This window comes from Podarcis pityusensis (genome assembly GCF_964106645.2).
Source record: "Podarcis pityusensis genome assembly, chromosome: 1".
In the NCBI taxonomy this organism is placed as follows: domain Eukaryota; kingdom Metazoa; phylum Chordata; class Lepidosauria; order Squamata; family Lacertidae; genus Podarcis; species Podarcis pityusensis.
In genome coordinates this window covers 15,087,001-15,114,241 of record NC_138028.1, presented here as the reverse complement: position 1 = coordinate 15,114,241, position 27,241 = coordinate 15,087,001, and the positions used below count along the sequence as shown (strand labels likewise).

The 27,241-nt window shown below is 46.0% G+C and overlaps 2 protein-coding genes across 7 annotated transcripts in view; one reads left to right on the top strand and one right to left on the bottom strand.

Moving 5' to 3' along the window:
* AMN (amnion associated transmembrane protein) overlaps positions 1-10,901 on the top strand; it is a 77,490-nt gene extending 66,589 nt beyond the window's left edge. Inside the window, exons 10-13 of the mRNA XM_080982005.1 lie at positions 182-274; positions 2,542-2,704; positions 8,288-8,393; positions 10,469-10,901. Coding sequence (XP_080838131.1) covers positions 182-274; positions 2,542-2,704; positions 8,288-8,393; positions 10,469-10,585 — 479 coding nt within the window. The 3' untranslated portion in view covers positions 10,586-10,901. The remainder of the gene's footprint in view (positions 1-181; positions 275-2,541; positions 2,705-8,287; positions 8,394-10,468) is intronic.
* Positions 10,902-23,225: 12,324 nt separating this feature from the next.
* The window catches only part of CDC42BPB (CDC42 binding protein kinase beta), a 97,160-nt gene continuing 93,144 nt past the window's right edge, over positions 23,226-27,241 (bottom strand). For all 6 annotated transcript variants that reach the window (XM_081003894.1, XM_081003895.1, XM_081003897.1 and 3 more), the window contains one exon: positions 23,226-25,200. In XM_081003894.1, coding sequence (XP_080860020.1) covers positions 25,069-25,200 — 132 coding nt within the window. In that variant the 3' untranslated portion in view covers positions 23,226-25,068. The remainder of the gene's footprint in view (positions 25,201-27,241) is intronic.

Genomic DNA, 27,241 nt, shown 5'->3' with positions numbered 1-27,241 from the left:
GAGGTACCACTGTAAAATGTAAAACATTAAAAACTTCCTGATACAGGACTGCCTTCAGATGTCTTCTAGAAGTTGTGTAGTTCTTTATCTCCTTGGCCTCTGCTGGGAGGGCATTCCACAGGGAGGGCATCACTGCCGAGAAGCCCCTCTGCCTCGTTCCCTGTAACCTCACTTTTCACAGTGAGGGAACCACCAGAAGACCCTCAGAGGAAGACCTCAGTGTCCAGGCTGAGTGATGGGGGTGGAGATGCTCCTTCAAGTATACTGGGCCGAGGTATGAAATGAGCAAAACAGCAGCGACCCTTTACATGTATTACAAGCCAGGAGAGAGAACTCACTGCAGGAAAATGGTCCCATGCTATTATCATGTTTCTGTCCCTTCATGTCTCTCTATTAAAACACAGGCCGCACTTCACAAAAGAACCCTTGTTTGTTTCCTCATGAAAACCCACCAGGTGTGAATTTCTCCTTTGGAATGTCATTTTGGTTGCCTAACCATTTCTGCAAGCCGTTTCCCCTAAAATAATGCATTGTGTGTGTGATTTTTAGCTAATCTATGTTTTGGTTTTGGGGGTTTTTTTGGCACACTGTCCCCTAATATACACATTTTAGTACACATTATTTGATCAGGGAACTGCATCATGACATTCAATGATTTTTGAATCTTGAAGCATGGCTGTGTTTCGGTTCAGACATATTGTTACAGGAAGTGCGAATTAGGTAAAATGCTAACCAAATTGGGTTTATCCCCCATATCTGTGGAGGGGCCATAGCAGGAGGTCTCAGGATCAATCCCTGGTGTCTCCAGGTTAAAGCATCAGGTAACAGGTGATGGGAAAGTCCCTTTGCCAAAGATCTGGATGAGTGGCTGCCTTGTAGCAGGTCAAATCTAGCCCAGTGCTCTTTATCTGAGCAATACTAGGTGTGACGAACAAAATATTCTGGTTTGTTTTGAGGCAGCCTTTTGCACATCTCCTTCAAGGCCATACACTGAGAGACCACCACAACAGCTGTGTGTGCATGGGAGCATTTTCTGGCTCTGGGGTTGCTCATGCAAAGCTGAGCATGCCAGAGGCAGTACATGAAACATTACTCGAGGCACTGCTTCAAATGGACTGTGCAGTCTTTAGCATCCTTCCATTGTGTGGATTTGTCAAGCATTGCTTCTCAGTTTTGCCCTGCCTCCACATCATTTACACACAGCTGGGTTGTGGAACCTAATAATAATAATAATAATAATAATAATAATTTTTATTTATACCCTTCCCTTCCCAGCCAAGGCCAGGCTCAGGGCAGCTAACAAGCAATAATAAAAACAAGTTGAATGAATACAACTTAAAAACAAGATTAAAATACAACAATTAAAATATTGAAACATTAAAATATTAAAAATGTTAAAATGCAGCCTCATCACAGGAGGAGAAAGGAAAAAGAAAGAGGGGGAGGGAATAAAATTGGCTCCAAGCCAAAGGCCAGGCGGAACAATTCTGTCTTACAGGCCCTGCGGAAAGAAATCAGATCCTGCAGGGCCCTGGTCTCATGAGGCAGAGCGTTCCACCAGGCCGGAGCCAGTGTTGAAAAGGCCCTGGCTCTGGTTGAAGGCAATCTAATTTCCTTAGGACCCGGGACCACTAGGGTGTTGCTATTTATGGACCTTGAGGCTCTCCGTGGGGCATACCGGGAGAGGCAGTCCCGTGAAGGGCTTTAAAGGTCAAAACCAGCACCTTAAACCTGACCCTGTACTCCACCGGGAGCCAGTGCAGCTGGAAAAGCACTGGGTGAATATGCTCCCATGGCAGAGACCCTGTGAGGAGCCTCACTGCAGCATTCTGCACCCGCTGGAGTTTCTGGGACAGCTTCAAGGGCAGCTCCGCGTAGAGCGAATTACAGTAGTCAAGCCTGGAGATGACTGTCGCATGGCTCACTGTGGCCAGGGTGGGGCTAAAAACACAAAGAGCAACTGCCTTAGACCATGGGTAGGCAAACTAAGGCCCAGGGGCTGGATGCGGTCCAATCGCCTTCTAAATCCAGCCCACGGACGGTCCAGGAATCAGCATGTTTTTACATGCGTAGAATGTGTCATTTTATTTAAAATGCATCTCTGGGTTATTTGTGGGACATAGGAATTCATTCAATTCCCCCCCCCAAAAAAAAATATAGTCCAGCCCCCCAAAAGGTCTAAACGCAAAATAAATAGCAAAAACAAAAGCACCAAATATAATCTCCACGTCCGGCTTTCAAAAGAAAGTTCGAAAACCAAAACACCTACTTCTGGTTTTGCAGCGTTCAGGTTCCAAGTTGTTCGTGAACTAAGCTGTTCTAAAACCAAGTTACCATTGTACAGTGCTAATGTGCCCTTGGAAATAACATTGCAGTGGCAGCACCAATTCTGTCTGGTATAAGCAAATCAGCAATAGAAGAATGATGGGGGCAGCAGGTAGAATTGAGTCATTTGCTGTCTAGCAGAAAATGGATCATTTACTCCATGCAAACTAATTGGACACCTCATCAGGGCGGTAACATTTTGTTTGGCTTTTGCAGGAGTGCCGTTTGGCATTGCAGTGAGGACCCTGCATGCAGCCACTGGCAGTAACAGGAGTACTCAAGAGGCTGGTGCTACAATTGCTGGGACAGTCGTTGTTCTGTTCCTTGTCTTGCTGCTCTTGGGAGCTGCCCTGCTACTCTACAGAAAAGGGACTTTAAGGTAACAGGACTGGGCTACATATTCAGTATGTGGTATGGTATTTCGGGAACTGTATATACCATGGGAGAGCACACATAAATGCTCCTCTGCAATTTTTTATTTTTTTAAAAAATTCTTGCATGTAGAAAACAAGCATGTCAGGAAGAAGGCAAGGTTGGAATTTTGCCCCTTGGCATGCTAGGTTTTGATAGGTTCTCAGACCCACCCAGACACACAATGCAAAGTAGTGTCCAGCATTCTCCAGCAATCATCAGATCTGTTGCTCTCCTGTTTTGGTACAAAAGTTCATCATTCAGTATGAAAACAAAAACTCCCATGGAGCTGGCCTTGTGTCAGGAGCGAGCCAGCAATAAATCACAAGGAGTAAGTTAAGTTAACTCACTATTAAAAGAAACAAGGCCTGCTCAGGAGTGTCAGGCCTAAAGAGCACAGCAAGTCTTCTTCGTAGGTCTTGCCCCTATGAGGCAGTTGTGGAGGCTGAAGATCTCTGCCTTCCCTGAGCTGCCGAAGTCTCTTCTTCCCCTGAGTCCTTTCCAAGTCATCTGAGACTATGCCAGTGCGCCTGTCTCTGCTTCTCCCTCTTCATACTTCTCCTGGTCCTGGGAGACCAGGGGAGAGGGGAGCCTTCTAAACTAAACTAAACTAAACTAAACTAAAAATTCCCAAATGGTATAACATTCCTCATAGGGAAGTTACTCCAACCCCAGAGTGGCTGGGGCAACCCAGTCAAATGGGTGGGGTACAAATAATAAACGTTGTTGTTGTTGTTGTTGTTGTTGCTCTTTTGTGAACCTCTTCCAGCTCTACAATATCCTTGTTGAGTTGACCAGAACTGTACACAGTATTTCAAGTGTGATCACACATGGATCTCTATAATGGTATTCTGGCATTGGCAGTTTTGCATGCATATATATATAGTCGTTTAGTTGTGTCCGACTTTTCATGACCCCATGGACCAGAGCATGCCAGGCACTCCTGTCTTCCATTGCCTCCCACAATTTGGTCAAACTCATGCTGGTAGCTTCGAGAACACTGTCCAACCATGTCGTCCTCTGTCATCCCCTTCTCCTTGTGCCCTCCATCTTTCCCAACATCAGGGTCTTTTCCAGGGAGTCTTCTCTTCTCATGAGGTGGCCAAAGTATTGGAGCCTCAGCTTCAGGATCTGTCCTTCCAGTGAGCACTCAGGGCTGATTTCCTGAAGAATGGATAGGTTTGATCTTCTTGCAGTCCATGGGACTCTCCAGAGTCTCCTCCAGCACCATAATTCAAAACCATCAATTCTTTGGCGATCAGCCTTCTTTATGATCCAGCTCTTACTTCCATACATCACTCCTGGGAAAACCATAGCTTTAACTATACAGACCTTTGTCGGCAAGGTGATGTCTCTGCTTTTTAAGATGCTGTCTGGGTTTGTCATTGCTTTTCTCCCAAGAAGCAGGGGTCTTTTAATTTTGTGACTGCTGTCACCATCTGCAATGATCATGAAACCCAAGAAAGTAATATCTCTCACTGCCTCCATTTCTTCCCCTTCTATTTGCCAGGAGGTGATGGGCCCAGTGGCCATGATCTTAGTTCTTTGATGTTGAGCTTCAGGCCATATTTTGCGTTCTCCTCTTTCACCCTCATTAAGAGGTTCTTTAATTCCTCCTCACTTTCTGCCATCAAAGTTGTGTCATCTGCATATCTGAGGTTGTTGATATTTCTTCCGGCAATCTTAATCCGGCTTAATTGCATACCATACATCCCTGCATATTTTGCATGAATTAAACCATTCAGTAATCCATTGTTACATCCATGAAAACTTATTTACACTGATGAATTTGTCTTAATGCTGCCAGCGTTTTTAAATGAACACAATTTTCACCCATACATTCAGTAGACATTTTCCAGTCTTCTTTGAACATACATTTTTCTTGTTCTCTTATTCTATATGTTAAATCTGCAAGCTCTGTGTATTCCATCAGTTTATGTTGCCATTCTTCTTTGCTTGGGACCTCGCTCGTTTTCCAGGCAGTTTTGCTTTCAGCCCTTTCCTAACCTTCTCTAGCATGGAATTGGACCCCTTTTCGCAGCTTCTGCACAACTCAGTATTGTCTACATGGGCAGTGGCTCTCCAGGATCTCAGACAGGGATCTCCCCCTTCCCTGGAGATAACTCAGATTGAACCTGGGACCTCCTGCATGCAGAGTAGACGCGCTAACCATTGACAGACCCCAGATCTTCCTATGCCTATGCTATAGGCAGGAGGCGGGTGGATGGATGGAGAGAACTTGCCAGGCAGCCCTTTCCTCTGCCCTAGACTGACCTGCTTGCTCATAGCCGTTCTGCCGTTTCAGTAGACTATATAAACACATGCTGCAGATATCCAGTGGGCTTAGTGGTTGGTCACAGTGCGTGTGTGCGTGACCCTGGCAAGCTTCCAGCTGAAGTCCCAAATGCTCCTTCTATGCGCTCTCAGGGGTAATCTCCGCTCTCGGTGTGTTCCACCAGCTGGCAAACCAATGCGCCATGCTCTGTGTGCTTGGGCTGTTCCTGTTCATTAGTGCTAGCCTTTCCCCCCCACACACACACACCAGGCAGCAAAGCTCCTGGGCCTTGCTTGTTTTCCCTGCTAGTGTCAAGCTGATTAGCATTTCCCAGCAATAAAACAGGAGCTTCGTTTAATTTCTAAATAAAACTCCAAACTTCCGTTGCTGAGAATATAGCATGCATTTCCCTGTGGTGTGGATTTGGAAACCGGGTTTTCTATTGAGACAAAATGTCCTCTCTCTCTCCCTCTCCCTCCTTTTTTTTAAAGGCAGGAGGTGTTTGGAGGAAATCTTTTTGTAAATAGAGGATCAGAGCAACCAGGCAAGGAACCTTCCTGTTCTGTGCCTATTTGCATTATCGGTTGTCCTGGGAAAATGTTCTTTGAAGTCACTACAGCCTGTTGGTTTGTGACTATAATCAGGTGGTGAGTAAGAGAGTGAATTGAGTTTGAAATGGTCAACAACTCGAGAGGAGACAAGGGTCTCTTGACTCATTTCTCCTTATCCCAGGTTAAGCAATCATGTAAGTTATGGGACTGTCATCATCAATGGTGTTTCAGTTTCATGGTCCCTTGTTCAAACATACACACTATATATACACCCAGTGCTTTTTTTCGGGGGGAGGGGGGGTTGCGTAAGGGTACGCATACCCCTAAACATTTTGTGAATCTAACGGGAGAAGAATCTAAAAAAAATAATTTTTTTAGTTTCTTCTCTAGCACTGTGAATCGCCAGTTCCGTTGCTACCCCCAATGGCAGCCTCATTTCCTCTCATGGTGTTCCTGAGTCTCAGACAGAAGCGAGCGTTTAATGTGTGAAGCAGTGTGGAATGTGGATGTGTGGTGTTTTACTGATGAAAGTTTGGCCTCATTGAGGGGCAGTATTTCAATATGAGTAGGAAAATTACCAACTATTTTTCATCATCACAGCCCGCAAAGAAGTGTAAAGTTAATGATGACTCTGTAAAAACAAAAGATGGGATAACGGTGTTGTGCATGTTCTTTGTACTTTTGTCCATTAACTGTATTTGTTTTTCACAACTTGAACTATAAAATGGTGATTTTCTTGAGTCAAAATGAGAGTGCCCCTAAACATTTTTCTTTCAAATGAAAAAAAAAAAAAGCGCTGTATACACCCCAAACTGAAACTGGTTTGGGAACCATAGTTCTAATCGGAATTGTGGCATCAATTTCAATTCCAACATGTGTTCTGTGTACGCAGGGCTATTTCTGTTCCCCTGCAGTTTAGCTTCTGGGGAGGAAAATGCACCAATCATCTCCCTGTGCACTGAAGGAGGATTTTACATAATTATGTTTATATTCCACACTGTTCATCTCAACGCAAAGGCCGTTCATTTAAATGTAATGCAAAGGAATTGGAGGCATGGGAGTCTTATTACGTATCATTTGTGAACGGAAAACGGCAGTGAATGCCAATTGCATTTGGAGGGCTGGTTTCCATTTCAGACATGGTGAACGCCAGCCATTTCCAGTTCTGTTTCCATTGGAATTCTCTAACGCACCTAGTTCTTAGAACTATTTTAGCAGCCTTAGGAAGAGGGAAGTATATCCTGTTGACAAGGCAACTGCACCTACCCTTTGCAAGGTGTGTCTCCATGCACATTCCACAGGAAATAACACCAGCTCAGAGGAACACACTGAAGGCAGAAGTCAATCTTCACCACTGCACATCGGCTGCATGTTAGCAGAGCCAGTGTGCTTAGGGAGGCAAACAAGGGTTCAAATCCCTCTTTGACCATGAAGCTCATTGGGTGACCTTGGGCCAGTCACTACCTCTCAGCCTAACTTACCTTGCAGGGTCATTTGTGGGTATTAAATGAGGAGAGGGAGAACCATGTATGGCACCTTCAGCTCCTTGGAGACGAAGATGGGATTTAAATGCAACCAATCAATCAATTAAACTTTATGGTACAAGGGAGTACTCACCTGGTCATCTAAGCAAACAAGAATGCATGTGTTCTCGCTCCCCACCCAGCCCCATTTGGCAAGTGATTGTGGGAAACAATAAATCCCCTTGGGAGCCAGTGTGGTGTAGTGGTTAAGAGCTGTGGACTCGTAATCTGGTGAACCGGGTTCACTTCCCTGCTCCTCCACATGCAGCTGCTGGGTGACCTTGGGCTAGTCACACTTCTCTGAAGTCTCTCAGCCCCACTCACCTCACAGAGTGTTTGTTGTGGGGGAGGAAGGGGAAGGAGAATGTTGGCCACTTTGAGACTCCTTAGAGTAGTGATAAAGCGGGATATCAAATCCAACCTCCTCCTCCTCTTCTTCTTCTTCTTCAAGAGCCTTCTGTCTACCTTTGCTGTACAAAAGGATCAAGCCGGGCTTCCACAGAGCTTTGGGGGGACAAAAGCCAAGAAGCAACAACATGAGGGTGGCATGATCAGGTGCAGTAAAGGTGAAGCAGGTGCAAGAGGCAGCGGTTAGGAAAATCCACAGGGCAAGCTTGCCAGGGAAGGAGTTCTTTTGTAGGGGATGTGGAAGGGTCAAGACTTCTCACATGACCTCTGTTGGCCTACTGGTGATCAAGAGGTAAGGTAAAGGTAAAGGACCCCTAGACGGTTAAGTCCAGTCAGAGGTGACTATGGGGTTGTGGCGCTCATCTCGCTTTCAGGCTGAGGGAGTTTGTCCACAGACAGCTTTCTGGGTCAGGACTAAACTGCTTCGGGCACAACAGAACTCTGTGACGGAAACCAGAGGCACACGGAAATGCCATTTACCTTCCCGCCACAGCGGTACCTATTCATCTACTTGCACTGGCATGCTTTCGAACTGCAAGGTTGGCAGGAGCTGGAACAGAGCAACAGGAACTCACTCCATTGCAGGGATTCAAACCTCTGGCCTCCTGGTGGTCAAGAAGCCTCTCTTGTATCTGGCTGTCCACCGTCCTTCGGCCAGTGTTCAGTGATGGTGCATAGCTTAAATCTCTGACCGTTCCCTGAGTTCAGGGCCTCCAAATGAAACCTCTTATGAGAATCATAAGAATTTCATGGCAGTTGTTTGTGCTGATTTCCAGTCATTTCTCCTTCTACAGATCATTTACCTCCTTGTGGAGCCGAAAAAGGGACCTGGATCTTTCAGGAGAAACAGCCGACAAGGGGTTTGATAATCCCATTTTCGACACACCATGTGACCCAGTGGTAATAATTCCACCTTTATGTAAATCATCATCTTGCAACAGTAGCTCCTTCTTCATCATCTTAGCACAGAGAGAAGGCTGCTGCACAAGTCAGTGGATCTCAAAAATGAACAGCTATGAAGTTGCACGAATGCCCGATTGCAGCTTATGTTCGTAGGGTAGCTTGCAGCAAAGCCAGGGGATTCTTTTAAATGACAGTGGGGCGGGGAGGTGGTTATATAGTAACCCCCCTCAGGGCAGGGGTCAGTCCCCTTGTATGGTGCAATGCACATTTCATGGCACTGTAGAAATAAATAATGAAAGTGTTAAGGCAGGAGAAGAAAGGAGGATTTATATTCCAAGTGCTCAACAAAGATCCTTCTGTGCACCTGGAGGTTTCCTCCTAACCACTCCCTTTCTCCTGATTCAGAGACTCCAGAATCCTATAGACCCATTTCAGTCATTGGGCAAGATGTTAAAATATTTTCTGGTATTTTAGCTAATAGATTGGCAAATATATTACCGTATTTTTCGCTCCATAAGATGCACTTTTTCCCTCCTAAAAAGTAAGGGGAAATGTGTGTGCGTCTTATGGAGCGAATGCAGGTGGGAGGCTCTGCTCAGCGCTCCCTTTAAAGAGCCGCATGGAGCTGTGTGCGGCTCTTGGGGGCTTTTCCCCAAGGAGGGAGAAGGGCAGCCCATCAGTCCCCTCTCCCTCCTCCGGGAAAAGCCCCCAAGAGCCACACACACGCTCCACACGGCTTGTGAAAGGGAGCGCTGAGCAGTGCCTGTATGCATCCCAGGCTCTGCTCAGCGCTCCCTTTCACGAGCTGCGTGGAGCATGTGTGCAGGTTTTTCCCCAAAGAGGGAGAAGGGCAGCCCGTCACAGCCAGGTACCTAGTATAATCCATGCAGGTCAAGCAGGTTTCATTAAGCATAGGCATATAGAAGTTCCTGCATGTAAGATGCCAAACGCGGTACATTACGGAAAACTGTAGAGAAATCCATGTGCGATCGCTTCATTAGATGCTCATAAAGCTTTTGATAAAATGCATGGGAATTATTTGTACCTACTCCTCTCTCAAAAGAACTTTGATGATGGTTCTATATTAGCACCACAACTAATAGCAAGGCAGTAGTTAGGGTTGATGTACGCGACTCTTCCACTCTGTAGAGGTACAGAGAGGTACAAAGCAAGGCTGCCGTCTGTCAATGCTACCTTTCATGTTTGCAATGGAGCCACTTGCAAACGCTGTTCAAAATAATAATAAAATCAACGGCGTTATATGTAATGGTCAATCCTATCCACTTAATTTGCTTGCTGATGATATAGCTCTGGTGGTCTCTGATCCAGAGGTGTCGCTAATGGAGGCCATCGGGGAAATTAAAGCATTTAGTAGATTTGACTGGATTGAGAAATAATAAAACAAAATCAGAATGGTTGCATCTGAATGTACCAGTTGATTTACAAGATGAATTAAGAGAGAAGACAGGCTTTCAGATCTGTCCATGATATATTAAATACCCTGGAATTCACCACCACATCACCACCCTTCCACATTCTTCGTTCCAGAAGTCCAGGCTGGAATATTCCAAAACCCACCAAGCTGTAGATTTAGGACTAAACCACATGTAACATTGAGCACATCATCAGCACCCCCCCCCCATTTGTTAAAAAGCAGCAATCAGGATCAGAAGGTAGCTTTGATTTAACCATTTACATGCACCACAGTTGCTTTCTGGATTGAACCCCCCCAAGCCAAGAAAGAGTGCAATTGTGAACAGCATGCTTAACACAGCATGCAGTTTGGTCCTTAGAATAAAGCAAAGATAGGAAAAGGTTTTGTGCAGTATAAGCAACTTTGCATATATATATATATATATCCCCAGATATCCAGCTTTCCTTAGTGCAGAAGTGGGTTATCATGCGCACAGCAAACGAACAGCCTTGAGCATTGCTTTGTGAAACGTAAGTGCTGCGTTGACAATATGGATTCATCTCAACCCATAAGATCGACTTGCTCTTCAAAGGATTTAAGCTCCAGAGTTATATTTTGCACCAGCCGCATTAAACACTCTGGTCTCTCTCTCTTCTAGGCTTTAGCTGGTGCGTGCTCCGTGGAGGAGGAGGAGGCACCGAAGGAGATGGCGAGCAAAAATAGCCAGCTCTATTACATTAATCCTTTATATGATGAAACGGAACTTTGTGCTTAACATCAAAGCTGTCAGAGGAAGACAATCCTGCTATCCTGTACTTTGCTTGCCGTTTCAAACAGGCTCAGCCACTGCGGAGACCGGCTCACCGATGCACAGATCCTGCTCACTTCAGTGGGGACAGTGCAGAAGAATTCCCTGCTGATCGGCCCCCAAAGTTATTTTGACGCTGCCTTGTCTTAAAAATACTGCTTAATTTTCAAATGGGAGAGCATACCAAATTGCTGGGTGGTCCTCATGAAAATCAGAAAAGGGTCCACTAATCTTTTTCTCATCAGTAGTGGAATATGTATCGCCACTGAATTTCAATAAAGAATGCCTATCGCACTAAAGCAATTAGAGCCTATTTCGTATCGTTTGTGCATTGCTAGTCCCTCCCATCCTTAAGGGAGAGCAATGAGTGGGATGGCATCACCCAAGAACCTCTCCACCTGCCTGGTGACTGTGGAACGCCCTCCCATCAGATGTCCAAGAGACAAACAACTACCAGACTTTTAGAAGACATCTGAAGGCAGCCCTGTTCAGGGAAGCTTTTAATGTTTGATGCATTACTGTATTTTAATATTTTGCTGGAAGCCGCCCAGAGTGGCTGGGGAAGCCCAGCCAGATGGGCGGGGTATAAATAATATATTATTATTATTATTATTATTATTATTATTATTATTATTATTATACCCCGACAGCTCGGGGTAGGCTTGGGAGTCACAGGCGGGTGGCGCGCCGAATGGCACCCCCCTCAGTGAGGGCACCCGGGGAGGTCCGCCCCCCGACCCCCTTCCTACGCCCCTGCTTGCATGCAGAACGTCCCACATTCGAATGCTAATATCTCTGGCTAGGGCTGGGGAAGACTCTCTGGCTGAAAACGTGTCATGTCTCTGCCACTCAGAATAGACACAGTACCGAGCTAGATGGAGCAATAGCCTGGGTCAATATATGGCAGCTTCCTGCATTGCTGGACTCAATAGGTTGGAATCTACATCAGAATTCTCACAGAATTTTGGAGCAGTCTCTCTCTTTTAACGATCCTCACCATCAAATTGCTGCCTTGTAGAAAAGCACCTTGAAAGGCGGTGAATTCAGGCATCCCCCCCCCAATGAATTCTCAGTGAGAATTCACATATTTTCTTCTTCTAGTGCTTCGCTCAGCATTGTAGGGGCTGCATATGCAATCAGGCAGTGATTTGTGTGAACAGGACTGGCACAGATAAGTTTCAATGTCACTTGCTGTTCCTCTGGCTGCTTTTAGAGAGATTATCTAGAGATTTTCTCCACAGAATTCTTAGCAAGTGCTCCCTTCCTCCCGTCTTTTACTTACGCTCAGATTTTCTCGTTTCATTTTATCGGATTCTGACATTTGGTCTCATAGCTTCTTTGGGATTCTCCAGACGGTTTTCTGATGCCAGAAGAGAAATACGTTGGCAGAATGAGAAAGGTGAAGAGAGGTAAGGTGCAAAGGACCCTGGGTAAGATCACAGACACATTCACACATGCAAACCCAGACCTTTAGAACAGGGGAGGGGAAGCCTTCTGAACCCAAGGACTCAGCGATACAGCTGCAAATAAAACATGTTGTAAAGTGCAATATACAAATGTGACACCAGATGGCAACAGTGAGCTATGCCAAATTCAATGTATTTTTTAAAACGTTTTTTTTTAAAGCGTTTTTCCATGTGTGAAGATTCCACCTATGTCTTGCTTTCCATGGTGGGGAACATTTTGAGAGCTGTGGGTCAGTGATAGGAAGGGAAGAGCAGGGGGCAGAACAGTGTATGTGATTCTTACCTTCACACAATTCACTACTTTCCTGTCATGCGAAGGATACTCAAACTCCTTGACAGGAGCGAGCCAGCAGTAAATCACACTGAGCAAGTTGAAGCTGATTCTTTATTAGCAAAAACAGGATGTGCAGAGGAGTGTCAGGCCTAATGAGCACAGCAACTCATCTCCAGCAGGTCTTGCTCCCCTGAAGCCATTGCTGAGATTGAATGTCCCAACCTTCCCACAGCTGCCTCCTCTCCAGGGTTTTCCTCAAGCAACCTGAGACTGAGCTTGAGTGAAGCTAACTTCTCCTCCGCCCTCTTCATGCCTCTCCTGATTCTGGGAGACCAGGAGGGAGGGGAGCTTGTCACAACAGGAGGGGAAAACACCTGTGACTCTCCACCAGCCTGACTAATCTCTGCCTCTTGGCCTCCCTCTTCTCATACTTCAGCTTCTGCTCCTGATTCTGGACTGCTCTCTGCCACAGACTCCCCCTGCCCACTTGTTGTTGTTTAGTCGTTTAATCGTGTTCGACTCTTCGTGACCCCATGGACCAGAGCATGCCAGGCACTCCTGTCTTCCACTGCCTCCCGCAGTTTGGTCAAACTCATGCTGGTAGCTTCAAGAACACTATCCAACCATTTTGTCCTCTGTCGTCCCCTTCTCCTTGTGCCCTCCATCTTTCCCAACATCAGGGTCTTTTCCAGGGAGTCTTCTCTTCTCATCAGGTGGCCAAAGTATTGGAGCCTCAGCTTCAGGATCTGTCCTTCCAGTGAGCACTCAGGGCTGATTTCCTTCAGAATGGATAGGTTTGATCTTCTTGCAGTCCATGGGACTCTCAAGAGTCTCCTCCAGCACCATAATTCAAAAGCATCAATTCTTTGGTGATCAGCCTTCTTTATGGTCCAGCTCTCACTTCCATATATCACTACTGGGAAAACCATAGCTTTAACTATATGGACCTTTGTTGGCAAGGTGATGTCTCTGCTTTTTTTGCCCCTGCCCACTAAGCTCTGTTATCTCTTCAGCTTATGACAACTCCTCCTCCTAGCCTTCTCCCTCTTCTCCCTTCGACCACTCATTGTGGCAGGACGGGGCCTGGCAACACCTACAATCATCCCATCTTATGGTGTTTTCCCAGCATGACGGATTGGGTGGGAGAGAGAAAGAAAGAGAACATGTATCCAACCAGCAAAAGGGTATGCAAGGTATTTGCCCCATTCCCTGGAGTTGATTGTTCAGTAATGTTCCTTCACGAAAACGGGAAGGAGAGATTAAAAAGGATTTCCCCTCGGTTCTTCTTGAACAAGTTATAAGCATCACTTCATAGATTTGACAGGAAGCTTAGGGCTTTGCAGGAAAGCAAGGAGGAAACTCAGTCCTCCAACTCCTTACCCTCCCTCCCTGAGCATACACACAAACCCTGCCATATCTGCCATATGAGGCAACTGCCTTACTCTGCCAATTGATAGGGCCGGCTCTGAGCAGCAGCAAGCAAATACCTCCAGTTTCAAACCAAAGAGAACCAGTTCTTTCCTCATATTGGCACTGCATTACAAGACTTCATTTTTTAAAGGCCAACAATTGAATCTTCTGCAAATGGGAAAGTGACGAAAACACACACGCAACTGCGGTTTATTGATGGGAGCCTGCCGGCAGATGATCAGCACAGGAAGTTATGGCAACTTGATTCTCCCCCGCCCGCCCTTATTCTTTTTTACTGTTATTATTTTAGTGGCTAGAATCCCTCTTCCTTCTCTCTCTCTCTCCCCTCCTTGGAGAGGAGACCTTGGAACTCATTTTGATATATATCACGAGCACTGCCAAAATGTGACAGCTACTCTATAGCATTTAAAAGCATTGCGCACCTGTCTCCAGGATAATGGCTCGCTGGAGATGTGCGGATGAAAATTGAATTTGTCTTCCAATATGTTTCTTGCCCAGATCAGATGTACCTCCTTTTCCAAACCTCGGCATGGGCTGGTTTACTGCCATAAACGGGAGCAGGAGGAAAGCATGCACACAAATGATGGGAAGGTCTTTCCAATGACCTTCGGGAAGGCTTTGGAAATGCAAGCTAAGCATCAAAAGCAGTGCTGGATCAAGGATGCGCCAGTGGGAGGGCAGAAGATGCTGTGGTCGCTTGCTCCCTCCTGATTTCAAACCACATGTGATTGGTTGGTGGGAGATGGGGCAGTTACAGCTTAGGGGGAAGAGCGTAGCACCCAAAACAGGACATGCTAGGATGGTATTGGTAATTCCTGGTCAAATCGGGATGGTTGATGAGTATGGGAAAGTACAAAGCTAGGCTAAGAAGGGGTGTAACCTGGGGAGAGTTCTGGGGGCCAGGCAGAAAGACTTGGAGGGCCACATTCGCTCCCTAGGCCTGAGGTCACCGATCCTGGACTTACAAGGTTGTTGTAATAACAAAACTGTACACATGACACATTTTGAACATTTGGAAAGTGCTCTACTACTACTACTACTACTACTACTACTACTACTAATTTATTTATACCCCCGCCCATCTGGCTGGGTCTCCCCAGCCACTCTGGGCGGCTTCCAACAGAATATTAAAATACAATAACCTATTAAACATTAAAAGCTTCCCTAAACAAGGCTGCCTTCAGATGTCTTCTAAAAGTCTGGTAGTTGTTGCTCTCTTTGACATCTGGTGGGAGGGCGTTCCACAGGGCGGGTGACACTACTGAGAAGGACCTGTGCAAATGTCGTTTATTTTATTTTCATGCCAGGGAAAGCTTCTCTGGTGGCTGATGTTATAGGCAAAGAAGTAAGCCAAGCTAAAGAAAAAGGAAAAAGGCTGCACATCCTATGGCAGAGTTGGGAAAACGTGTGTGTGTGTGTGTGTGTGTGTGTGTGTGTGTTCCCTTCTGTGCAACCTACTGAGGGTCACACGCCAGTGGTGGGTGGAGCCAGGGATAAAAGTGGGTGGGGCAACCCATGCAAATTTCCCTTTTGTAGTTTCTGCATTCCCTTCCTCTGTATCCTCCTTCCAGCCTGTCAAGAGGCAGCATCCTAGTTGAAGGACATATTCCCACCTACCAAAAACACGGGGGGGGGGGGGCACTAAGCAGGGCCAGTGAGGGATGTGGCTTGGGGAGGGTTATGAGGGCCACGTAGAGAGGCCTCAGGGGCCACATTGCTCCCCAAGCCTGAGGCTCCCTCTAAAGTTCTGATCTACATTTCCGCCTGGAAACATTTCAGCGTTTCCTTCCGATCCCTTCTTTCCCGCATTTTCAGTCTGTTTCAGCTTTCTTTATCCTTGCAGCTACTCGTGTCAGTGCTTGGGAGAGAAAAGGAAAGAAAAGCTGTCTGCTGAGCACAACCCTGACTAAGGGGCCAGGAAAAGAAAAAGCAATAATTATAGGGACCGTTGCCCAGCTCAGCGGTGAAACGCAATTTCTCAGCCAAGAGGGTGCAGCGGGTGAGGGCATCTTGGTACAAATATACCAGCGTGAAAACCGAGTGAGTCACGGAGAGGGATGTTTTGATCTAAGGAGAGCGTGTGCCAGGGATAACATGGCAAAATGCAGGGTATGTCAAGGAGGAGGAGGGCTTCAGCCGGCGTGAAATTTATGCCACCTATCAAGGCAGGTTAGCGGTTTGGTATTTGGGAGTCAGGATTCCCTCTGTTAGCGAGGATGATTTCGCAAGGCATTAGCATCAGCGGCGAGAGCTTAAGGTCACTTACTGAAAAGACTTTAATTAAAGCGGTGATCAATTCTGTCAGCGTGCTAACAAAGCACATTCTGTTCCCTTCCTGAGGGAAGACACGTCCCATCACCCACTCAGGGGCTTTTCAAAGAAGTGGGAGGCAGGGCTGGCTGCTGTGTACTTGCTGGAAATGGTGGGATGCCCTGATAAGCTGGTCTCACTCTGCATGCCTCTGCAGCCTCATCCTTGGAGGGGGCTGAGGGCCAGAGGGAAGGATGGGAAGGGGTGCAAGAGGCATTTCCTTCATCAGAGGACTGGTTTCTCTCGCAGAAAGAGTTGGGCTGCAAAGCTCCCGGGCGATTCCTTTCCATTTAAAATTTTGTTTATGAATTTCCCAGAAACGCAATACAATCAGTTCCAGCGTCCAGTGTCCCTTAGTGATTAACTTCCCTTCCGTGGTTTCCTCAAATGATTATTCTGTTCCTTCTTTCCTCCACCTTATTCTCAAAATAACTTTTACTGCTGAGCATACTCCAAACTGGCTAGCGTTTTAGCATGTTTACAATAATTCTTTTAAAAAAATAAAAATCTATGGTTTCCAAACCTCCTTGAAGGCTGCCTCATCTCGTTCTCTTAATTTGACGAGTTAAACTTGCTGATTCAGCATATTCCATCCATTTCATCCGCCACTCCTCTTTCGTAGGTACTGCATCATCTCACCATTTGGGGGCATATAATACTGTGGGTTAAACCACAGAGCCTAGGACTTGCCGATCAGAAGGTCGGCGGTTCGAATCCCTGCGACGGGGTGAGCTCCCATTGCTCGGTCCCAGCTCCTGCCAACCTAGCAGTTCGAAAGCACGTCAAAATGCAAGTAGATAAATAGGTACCGCTCCGGCAGGAAGGTAAACGGCGTTTCTGTGTGCTGCTCTAGTTCGCCAGAAGCGGCTTAGTCATGCTGGCCACATGACCTGGAAGCTGTACACCGGCTCCCTCGGCCAATAAAGTGAGATGAGCGCCGCAACCCCAGAGTCGGTCACGACTGGACCTAATGGTCAGGGGTCCCTTTACCTTTAATGCGCTCATTGCAGTCATCACCCACCCACCCAGGTTCCTTTGATTCTTCGGTAGACCACAGAGATTGCCAAACTGTGTGCTGTGAAAAGTTTGGAAATGTGCTGTGGGGGGAAAAGCAAGCCATCACATTGGATACGTTGGATGCTCTGCTACCAAATCTTTTGGGCCACTGGGCGCATTTAAGATTCTGAGAAAGTGCTGTGGGTGCCAGTCACAAAAAAATAGGCAGTGTGTCTAAAAAAAAGGTAGCGCCACAAAACGGTGCCAGAATGGCTTTATATCAGTGGGGAAAGAGCACCAATAACCATCCTTGCCACTAACTCACAGGGAGAAGCTCTTGGTGCCTCTTCTCTATTAAGAATGGAAGGGAGGGTTTGTCTCTAATCCTGGCACTCATCTCACTTTCAGGCCGAGGGAGCCGGCGTTTGTCCACAGACAGCTTTCCAGCTCTTGTGGCCAGCATGACTAAACCACTTCTGGTGCAACGGGACACCGTGACAGAAACCAGAGTGCATGGAAACACTGTTTACCTTCCCACCACAGCGGTACCTATTTATCTACTCGCATTGGTATGCTTTCGAACTGCTAGGTTGGCAGGAGCTGGGACAGAGCAACGGGAGCTCACCCCATCGTGGGGATTCGAACCGCTGACCTTCTGATCGGCAAGCCCAAGAGACTCAGTGGTTTAGACCACAGCGCCACCCGCAATGTGTTCAGTGCAGGAGAGGTGGAGCCAGTGCAAACAGGAAGCAATCAGGCAGAGTACACAGTCTCACCTGCACTGTGAATTTTTAAAGAGGATATTTGCTGAAACCTTTTGTGGGTGCCATAGCAGGTACCAGCGGTCACCCATGGGTGCCTGAGGTGCAGCATTGAAGACCCTTGCTTTATGCCCTCTGGGAGACCCAGTGTAGCCCTGGATTCTCTCTCTCTCTCTCTCTCTCTCTCTCTCTCTCTCTGTGTGTGTGTGTGTGTGTGTGTTAGGGGCAGTAAAAATAAAATAAAATAGAGACACCAATATTCATAAACTGCTAAAAGTGCCACGGGTGCCGGCACAGGTAAAAGAGCTATCCGATTCCACTTAACCTCTGTCCTGTGTGCTTCAAAGTCAGTATACTTTTGTATAGAATGTAAAAGCACTACATTTGTAGCACAAATATGCCCATAATTTTCATTGCCCATTCATTTTCATATGCCCATAATGTTGACCTTCTGTTTCACTTTTTTGGGCAGTGGGAAGCAATATTTTTCAGCGTATGGATCATGTCGTTTCAAACGGATGTTGACCCTTTCAGGCCTCTGAAAAAAAGAAACCCAAATTAATCATAGCTTGTCAGTGGAAAAAGATAACCTTGGATGCCTTTGTCACACCTATGTACCAGCCTCGCTCCCTGCCTCTGATCACTTCCCACTCCCAGCCAGAAAAGGCAGTGCCTGGTCATGTTATTATTGTTGGAAAGGACTGAGGTGCTGGAACTGCAAGGAGTGCAGCAGATGGCTTATCTCATCCATTTTTATACTGTAGCTCTCTGGATCCAAACTGACCTCAGAATAGCTTCTTTGCTGGTTTACACAGCCACCACGCCAAGTACGCAGGGTGTAGGGAACAAGCCTTCTGTGATTGATATTGTCCTGAGTGTGCTGACACAAGGAGGAAAATTGCTTTGGTAATCTGTTTTGCCTCTGGGTGATGTATAGGGAACCAGGAGATAGCAATGAGATGGGCTGGTGGGAGGTTTATTTTATTCCATGGTCCCCCTTCTGGTTGAGCCTGTGGTTGGCACCCATAAAGATTTTACTTAGAACAGACCCACTGAAATCAATATGACGAAGTTCAATCCATTAACTGGAGTGGGTTTGCTCTGAGCAAAATTTTGTTGAATACCACCCCTGTGAACTGCAGCTTATCAAAGTGTTGGTGCTGACCTTTAAAGCCCTAAACGGCCTCAGTCCAGTATACCTGAAGGAGCGTCTCCACCCCCATCATTCCGCCCAGACACTGAGGTCCAGCACCGAGGACCTTCTGGCGGTTCCCTTGCCAAGTTACAGGGAACCAGGCAGAGGGCCTTCTTGGTAGTGGCACCCGCCCTGTGGAACGCCCTCCCATCAGATGTCAAAGAGAACAACAACTACCAGACTTTTAGAAGACATCTGAAGGCAGCCCTCTTTAGGGAAGCTTTTAATGTTTAACAGACTACTGTATTTTAATACTTTGTTGGAAGCCGCCCAGAGTGGCTGGGGAAACCCAGCCAGATGGGCGGGGTATAAATAGTAAATTATCATCATCATCATCATCATCATCATCATCATCATCATCATCATAAATCGCTTGCAACAAGAGCCCTAGCGGCCACTTTCTGCAATCCTCCCGGTGGCCATTCCTCCTCTGGTCACTGCGGTGGTTGCATGACCTGTCTGTCTGTCTTCAGGCACCGCAGTTGCCTGCAAGAGATTCCCACACGGAAGGGTTAATGTTGCCAGCCTTCAAGCCAAGGTTGCAGACATCTTTGTACTGCAGACCTGGCCTGAACAATGGGCCTGGTGCCTGAAGCTAGCTCCCTGCCATCTTCCATTCTGAGGAGGACACAACCTCTAAGGTTTTCCTCATAAACTAAAGGTCCAATTCAAGGGCTAACCAAAGGCAAAGCAACAGCCCATACAAATATTCCCTTTGGCGTTCTGTATATACAGAGCTTGCCCTAGTTTTCAAATTGCACCATCGAGCATTGGGAAGGTCTTTCCCCTTGGAAACCCTAATTTGAGGCCTAAGTTAACTCTCAGCTCTCTTGGGACTCTTACAAAGACTTTTAGATAAGAGGTTTATTAACCATCTGAGTTTATACTTCAACAGTAATAGCCAATCAAGCTTTTAACATACTGGCTTTTGATGTTAATTCTTGAAGACCAGTTCAAATTGAGTAGCTGTATACTGTCTGCTTATACTTTCCCCATGGCAAACTCAATTTATGTTCTCAAGAAGGAAAAAGCCTTTAATTATGACATGGTCCTTCACTAGGATGTTGTACATATGACCATAAACCTCATGGACAATAGTAATGTCCCTTTCATTTTCCAGTTGCGTTTTATTGTAAGACACATTTCCCAATCTACCTGCTTTGTCTTAGATTTTCCCCTGTGGGGACAACTATTCCTGGAAGTAGGTCTGGAATGCTGGGGATCTGGCAAATTTTGCAATCTGTGCCTAAGATAAAAGGGTAATAATAATAATAATAATAATAATAATAATAATAATAATATAATTTATTATTTATACCCCGCCCATCTGGCTGAGTTTCCCCAGTCACTCTGGGCGGCTCCCAATCAAGTGTTAAATACAGTACAGCGTTAAATATTAAAAATTTCCCTGAAAACTTCTGTGCCTTCAGATGTCTTTTAAAGATAGGATAGCTGCTTATTTCCTTCACATCTGAAGGAATGTGAATGTTCCACAGGGCGGGCGCCACTACTGAGAAGGCCCTCTGTCTGGTTCCCTGTAACCTCACTTCTCACAATGAGGGAACCACCAGAAGGCCCTCGGCGCTGAACCTCAGTGTCCGGGCTGAACGATGGGGGTGGAGACGCTCCTTCAGGTATACTGGACCGAGGCCGTTTAGGGCTTTAAAGGTCAGCACCAACACTTTGAATTGTGCTCCGAAACGTACTGGGAGCCAATGCAGATCTCTCAGAACCGGTGTTATGTGGTCCCGGCGGCCACTCCCAGTCACCAGTCTAGCTGACGCATTCTGGATTAATTGCAGTTTCCGGGTCACCTTCAAAGGTAGCCCCACGTAGAGCGCATTGCAGTAGTCTAAGCGGGAAATAACTAGAGCATGCACCACTCTGGCGAGACAGTCCGTGGGCAGGTAGGGTCTTAGCCTGCGTACCAGATGGAGCTGGTAGACAGCTGCCCTGGACACAGAATTAACCTGCGCCTCCATGGACAGCTGTAAGTCCAAAATGACTCCCAGGCTGCGCACCTGGTCCTTCAGGGGCACAGTTACCCCATTCAGGACCAGGGAATCCCCCACACCCGCCCACCCCGTCCCCCCAAAACAGTACTTCTGTCTTGTCAGGATTCAACCTCAATCTGTTAGCCGCCATCCACCCTCCAACCACCTTCAGGCACTCATACAGGACCTTCACCGCCTTCACTGGTTCTGATTTAAAGGAGAGGTAGAGCTGGGTGTCATCTGCATCTGGGTAGCAAGTTTTCAAGAGATTTGTTTCATCATTTAATTCCTCTATGCTAAAGTGTTCTTGTAAATATGTACTTCTTTGGTTTAAGGCATACTTAAGTTCTGCTCCTGCTATTCAGTCATTTTACAGCATGGCAAAGTTACTGAGAATGAATATAATCTGTTAAGGTGCAATCCTATGTATTGTTTACTTCCCGGAGAACTTTGATGAATGGGAAATGTACATCTGTCAATGATAAAAATAAATTCACGCAGAAGCAATTCCCACTGTGTTCAATAAATCTTACTCCCAGGAAAAGTATATTTAGGAATGTAGCTTTTAGAAGATCCTGGGTCTAAAATAAAGCGAAATTGTGCAACCACATCAGTCTCAAATTACTCCAGCTTTGCCATTAGCGTGAAAATATTTGCAGAAGCAAATATTTGGTGGCAGCGAGTTTGATCTGGCACTTGGTGTCCATGTTAAAGCTCCTGGCCTGTTTATGAAGTTATGCCTTGGTTGTATCTGAGTGAAAATTCAGCAAAAGAGGTCAAAGTATACTAGCATTTATTTGCTAGGATACCTCATTTCAGTGATGCCTTTGCATTAGTAAATTGTGGTTCAGGTCCAGCCTGCAGCTTTCACCTGCTCCCTAAATGCTGCAAATAAATTGACAGCTTTTCAGCTAAGCGCCGTCCCTAGACAGAAGAGGGCAGCTTAATTTAAACTTCCTGCCTTTGCACATATTCTTCACTGTCACTCTCTGTGTCTAAGTAGTGGATGCATGTGGATTCTTCTGCAATTGCTGTTATGTCTGCAGTGCAACCTGGAACAAGTTGTGCTTTATCAAATCCGCACTGTTAAATTACATCCTCTAGAGGGGCAGCCATTAGTCTGTTGCAGCAAAACCAATGGAGAATCTTGTGGCACTTTAAAGACCAAAAAGTTTATTGGCAGCACAAGCTTTTGTGGACTGGAATCCACTTCACTGATGTAGAACAGTGGTGGCCAACTCCCAAGAGACTGCAATCTACTCACAGAGTTAAAAACTGGCAGTGATCTACCCCCTTTTGGGGGGTTTGGGGTCAAAGTTGTTGAGTTTTTCTCAGGGAGGAGGTAAAACATTGAGCTTTTTTTAGGGGAGCCACAGTTGTTCAGCTTCTTTGGGGGGGGGGAGCCAATGTTCTATCAGTGATCTACCGCAGACGTCCAGTGATCTACCGATAGATCACGATCTACCTGTTGGACAGGCCTGATGTACAATATTTAACACCAGAATTTAATTCCAAGTTCTCACCCCTCTCCCACCTTAATTTTTCTAAGCCACTTAAAATATATTGCAGCAAATTTGTCGGGGTGTGTGTGAGTCAACAGTTCTTAAAAGCTTCTGCATTTCTGGAACAAAATCCCACATAAATGTTTTTCCGGGGCCTGGTCAAAATGCTTGTGTGTAATACTGGCAATGCCCCATTATGCCCACCTCCCGCCTAAAAAGAATAAGAAAAGAGCTTTCCATTTGCACTGAGGAAAACAACAAGGTTAATCAAGACTATTAATACCATTCTCATCTAGCTATTATTTCCAAGACAAGCTGCCTGCTGTCTACTGCACTGATCTGGCCTCAACTCTACTGGATGACCCTTGGGCCAAAGGAAAAGAGCAACAGAACATCAGCAGCAATTACCACTCTTTCTGCAATCTCTAGTAAGGAACCGAAAGACTGCGGCAAGCTGCAGGAAGCAACTTCAGGTGCTGATACATTTCTCGTCCTCAGAAGACCACTTAAGAGGTGCTGTTTGTATTGAGGTTGCTTATTTGGTTGGTTGAAGGTGAAACATAGAACACAGGGTTGTTCTTCCCCTTTCAAATCATGTCCTGGTGACTTTCAAACGAACCAGGCAGGTATGAGAGGCCAATGCATGCTTGTTCAGAGAAGGAAGACAGGAGCCCTGGGTACTTTTTAAAACCTTCCTCTTCTGCTTTATTGACAAGTAAATTGTTCAAAAATGTTCTCACAATTCAATAATTACAAAGACTTCAGACTTACATTTAAAAAAAAAGGTGTAAAAACCAGAAAACCCCAAAAGCAGTAGTGTCCAGCTCAAATTGAGCTTCATTGATCAAGAATCTGAGAAAAGAGCAAGTATTGTCAAACACTTAATGTAACAGGATTAAATGTTGACTAGAGCCACTTGATTTAAAACTAGGGATAAGTGCATGTCCTATACAGTGTTTCAGGAAAGAGTATTAGCCATTGGTATAGCATTAGCCCATAGAAACCAGATTTTTTTTTTAAAACAATTGACATCCAACTGTCATCAAATTGGCACAGAAGGCACACTAATGTGACAATGACAAACTGGATATGCCAGCCACAGAATTAATTACACACGCTTTTTTAAATGAAACATGATCACAATTCCCCCCGCCCCCCGGGAAGGGGGTGTGGAGAGGTGGAGGTGGGGAAGAGGGAAAATTACTAAATGTATAATACATGGGAGCATGAGATTAAATATACACGCAATATGTCACCGCTGCACATGGGCCGTAGCAAAATATACAGGAGTGTGCTGTGCATTTTTTCTTTTTTCTCTACATGATCAATACTTTTGATTAGCAATCATGGGGTCTTCATGCAGGCAAGGATACAATGAACTGGGGTAGGTGGTGGTGGGGAGAAGATGAGGCACCCTCATATACACATCCTTCAACGTTTCCACTTTGGTTACCAATCAAGATAGACCGATGGTTTAAGTACTACTATCCCTTTAAGTACTACAATCCCTTCGCATAAGCAGCCTTCAAGGGAGCGATCCCAAGAGAACGCTCCCTAGCGTATTTTATTTTATCTTAATGTAGTGTATCTTTAACACTGGAACAAAAGCAAAACAAAAAGAGGAATTACAAGAACGTCCGCGAAGGTGGTAGCAGGAAAAGCAAAGTAAAACCTGTTTCACAGCAGTCTTTTTTTCTTTTCTTCTTTTTTTAAAGCCCTGCCCCGGCTAATGATGAACTGAAGAGGTCTAAAAAAGCAGGGTAAGGATAAAATGTTACCGGCAATATGTACATGACTAAAAAGTTGGGAGGAGGACATTTACAAAGCTGAGAATGTATGTAATGGCTAAATAAGTTAAAAGGCCACAAACTAGAACCTCGGTTTTCAACTTCCTGACATATTTCTACTGATGCTGGGAATGGCCCTACAGCTTCCTATCATTCTCCTAAAACTTGAAAAAACACACAACCAGAATATATTTAGAATATATTTAGCCAAGGATGCAACTAGCCTGCTTTTATAGCCTGCTTTTTACTTCCCACTCAAAAGGACCATTTCCCCCCCAAAAGGATTTCCTGTTAACGAGACATTACATCATCCTATAGAAAAATATTCCTGACACCGCACTGTAGTAAAAAAAAAACTACCAGCGACTCTTCTCTATTTTCTTTCCAACTTAAATATGAAGACTGTTTACCAAAAGCCTGTAGTGTATGTCACATTAATATCACGTCTGTGCAGAAATTGATCCACCATAGGGTTAAGAACAAACAGTTTTGCATAAAAAACAGTAACAACTTGATCCGTGTCGTAATAAAGAACTCGCTCCTCCTTTTTTTATTCTCCCAAATCTACACCTCTAACTATAGAATTTGCTTTTGTGCAACACTAGAAATTCAGTATCAAGTCTTGGCACAGTTGTTGGAGACGGGCCTCCTGCTCTTGAATACTCCGTGGAGTAGCTGCTCCTGATGCCGATGGTCCCGAACAGGATTTGGGGAGGGAGGGGGGAGCCGTAGTGTTATGCATCGCAGGTCGACTGGTCCAATCCGTCTAGCGTCAGCTGATTCCTATGTGGGGAGTTGGGACTTGGGGGCCCGCTTGGGTTCGAGCTGTTGGAAGGAGTCGAGTGTTTGGTAGAATCTGAGTCAGGCTGCAAAGAAGAAGAAAAAAAGGAAAGGAAAGGAAAAATACTGCATGTCAAGCGCCTGAAACCATTAGGATGCTTCTGATGGGAGGCAGAGGCAGTGCAGCAAGAGCTCCCGAAAGAACCGGGCCCAAATTGCACCTATTAGTGTGGACAACTGGCTGACAGTGTGATAAGAGGGAAGGGAGAGACAGGAAGAGGAGGAAGGATGAAAAGAAAGCCTGTCTTTCTTCTCAGCATAGTCCTATTGCGGAAGGCCCTGCCAAGGAAGTGTGGTGTTCCCAGGGGCTGTCTGAGAGCAAATCTTCTGAGCCATTTAGATGGTCTTGGGGGAAATTTCTCAGAGTTTCTGGATTTGGGGGCAGGGGACCCTCAACCCAACCTGAGGAGAGCTTTGAAAGACTAGCCCATCTCTAGTTCAAACAGCTGCCTTGTAGGTTTCTATGCATTAAACCGTCTTCAGTCAGAAGCCAGAGCTCATCATTTCCCAAGTCCTTGCACAGAGAGCATCCAGCCTGCTGTCTTGATAAACATGGAGCCAAAATGGGAGAAAAAGTGTCCTAGGAAACGGCTGCAGAGGGAAAGAGAAACGGCGGGGTGAGGAGTGTTCAGCACAAACACCCTCCATAGATCCTTCTGTGATTTGTGCTGCAGCCGTCCTACTTTAGAAAAGTTTGAGGCAAAGTCACTTGAAGAGGCAGGCTTGGATCCTAAGACAAATTACCGTATTTTTCACTCTATAAAATGCACCCAACCATAAGATGCACCTAGTTTTAGAGGGGGAGAACAAGAAAAAAAAAATTCTCTCCCTTTCTGCGCAGTGCCCCTTCAGCGAAGCAGCAGGAGAAACAGAGCCCCTTCCTTTTCTCCTCCTGCTTCGCTGAAGGGGCGCTGCGCAGAGAGGGAAAGCTGCGCAGCACCTCTCCAGCGAAGCGAAGCCAGGAGAACAAGAGGGATCGGTGCGCACCGACCCCTCTTGCTCTCCTGGCTTCTCCTGGCTGCGCTCTGGAGGCTTCACGTTGCTTTCGCTGAAGCCATGGAGCCTGCATTCGCTCCATAAGATGCACACACATTTACCCTTACTTTTTAGGAGGGGAAAAGTGCGTCTTACAGAGCGAAAAATACGGTAAATTAAGGAAGCTCATGGAAGGAAAGTTTCCTGTCTCTTTCTCCCCCAGAACTCCATCCCACGTTGTTCAGGTTGGTGACCTGATGCTTCCGGAGAGGCTTCTCAAGGGTCACAGATTGCTGGAGAGGAGAGGAGAGGAGAGGAGAGGAGGAGATGCTTTCCTTCCGTTGTTTGAACTTTTCTTGGGGTCCAAGCCATGCATGTGATAAGCAGCAAATGTAGTTTGGGCCTCAGCTTGTTATGGAACTTGGATTAGTCTCTCTCTCTCTCTCTCTCTCTCGGGGGGGGGGGGGCATAGCAGCACCTCTTTCATCCACAGGGAGAAACCATAATGGGCATACATTCACCCCCACAGGTTGGAAAGGAGTGGGGCAGGATTGGACAGTATTAAAGGCAGTGTATCCACTCCCATCTCTCTTCCTGCTCCTGACAGCAGCCTTGGATGGCTGTTTTACATTAAAAGCAACAACAGCAACACCCTACCACCACAAACCCCAGATAGGGGAAAGGATCACTCAGTTGTGAGTAGTGAGTAGCTTGGAAAAGCAGGGGCAAAGACCGTTATGTAAAACAGCTGATGAATTTGTCCATCGGTTATTTGTTATGTCCTTGACAATAAAAAAAAAGAAACTGAAGGTTTCTGACTGTAAATGGTGTCAGGGAAGACACAAATGGCAGCCCAAAATGAGGAATTCACTGGACAGTCAGTTGCGCCTATCCAGCCAGCGTTATTTTCTAGATTTGTTGCTGATGGCTCTGTGGTGTAGCCCTTCCCTTTTCACTTCAGCCATTTGCTTGGACATTTTCCCAGCATTTTGGAATGCAGTTAGCTCTTTGCAAAGTACAGCAGAACTGTTGCTGCGCCAGCCCATTTAATTGGGGGAAGAAGAATTTATATTTAGCCAACAGATTAAAAGG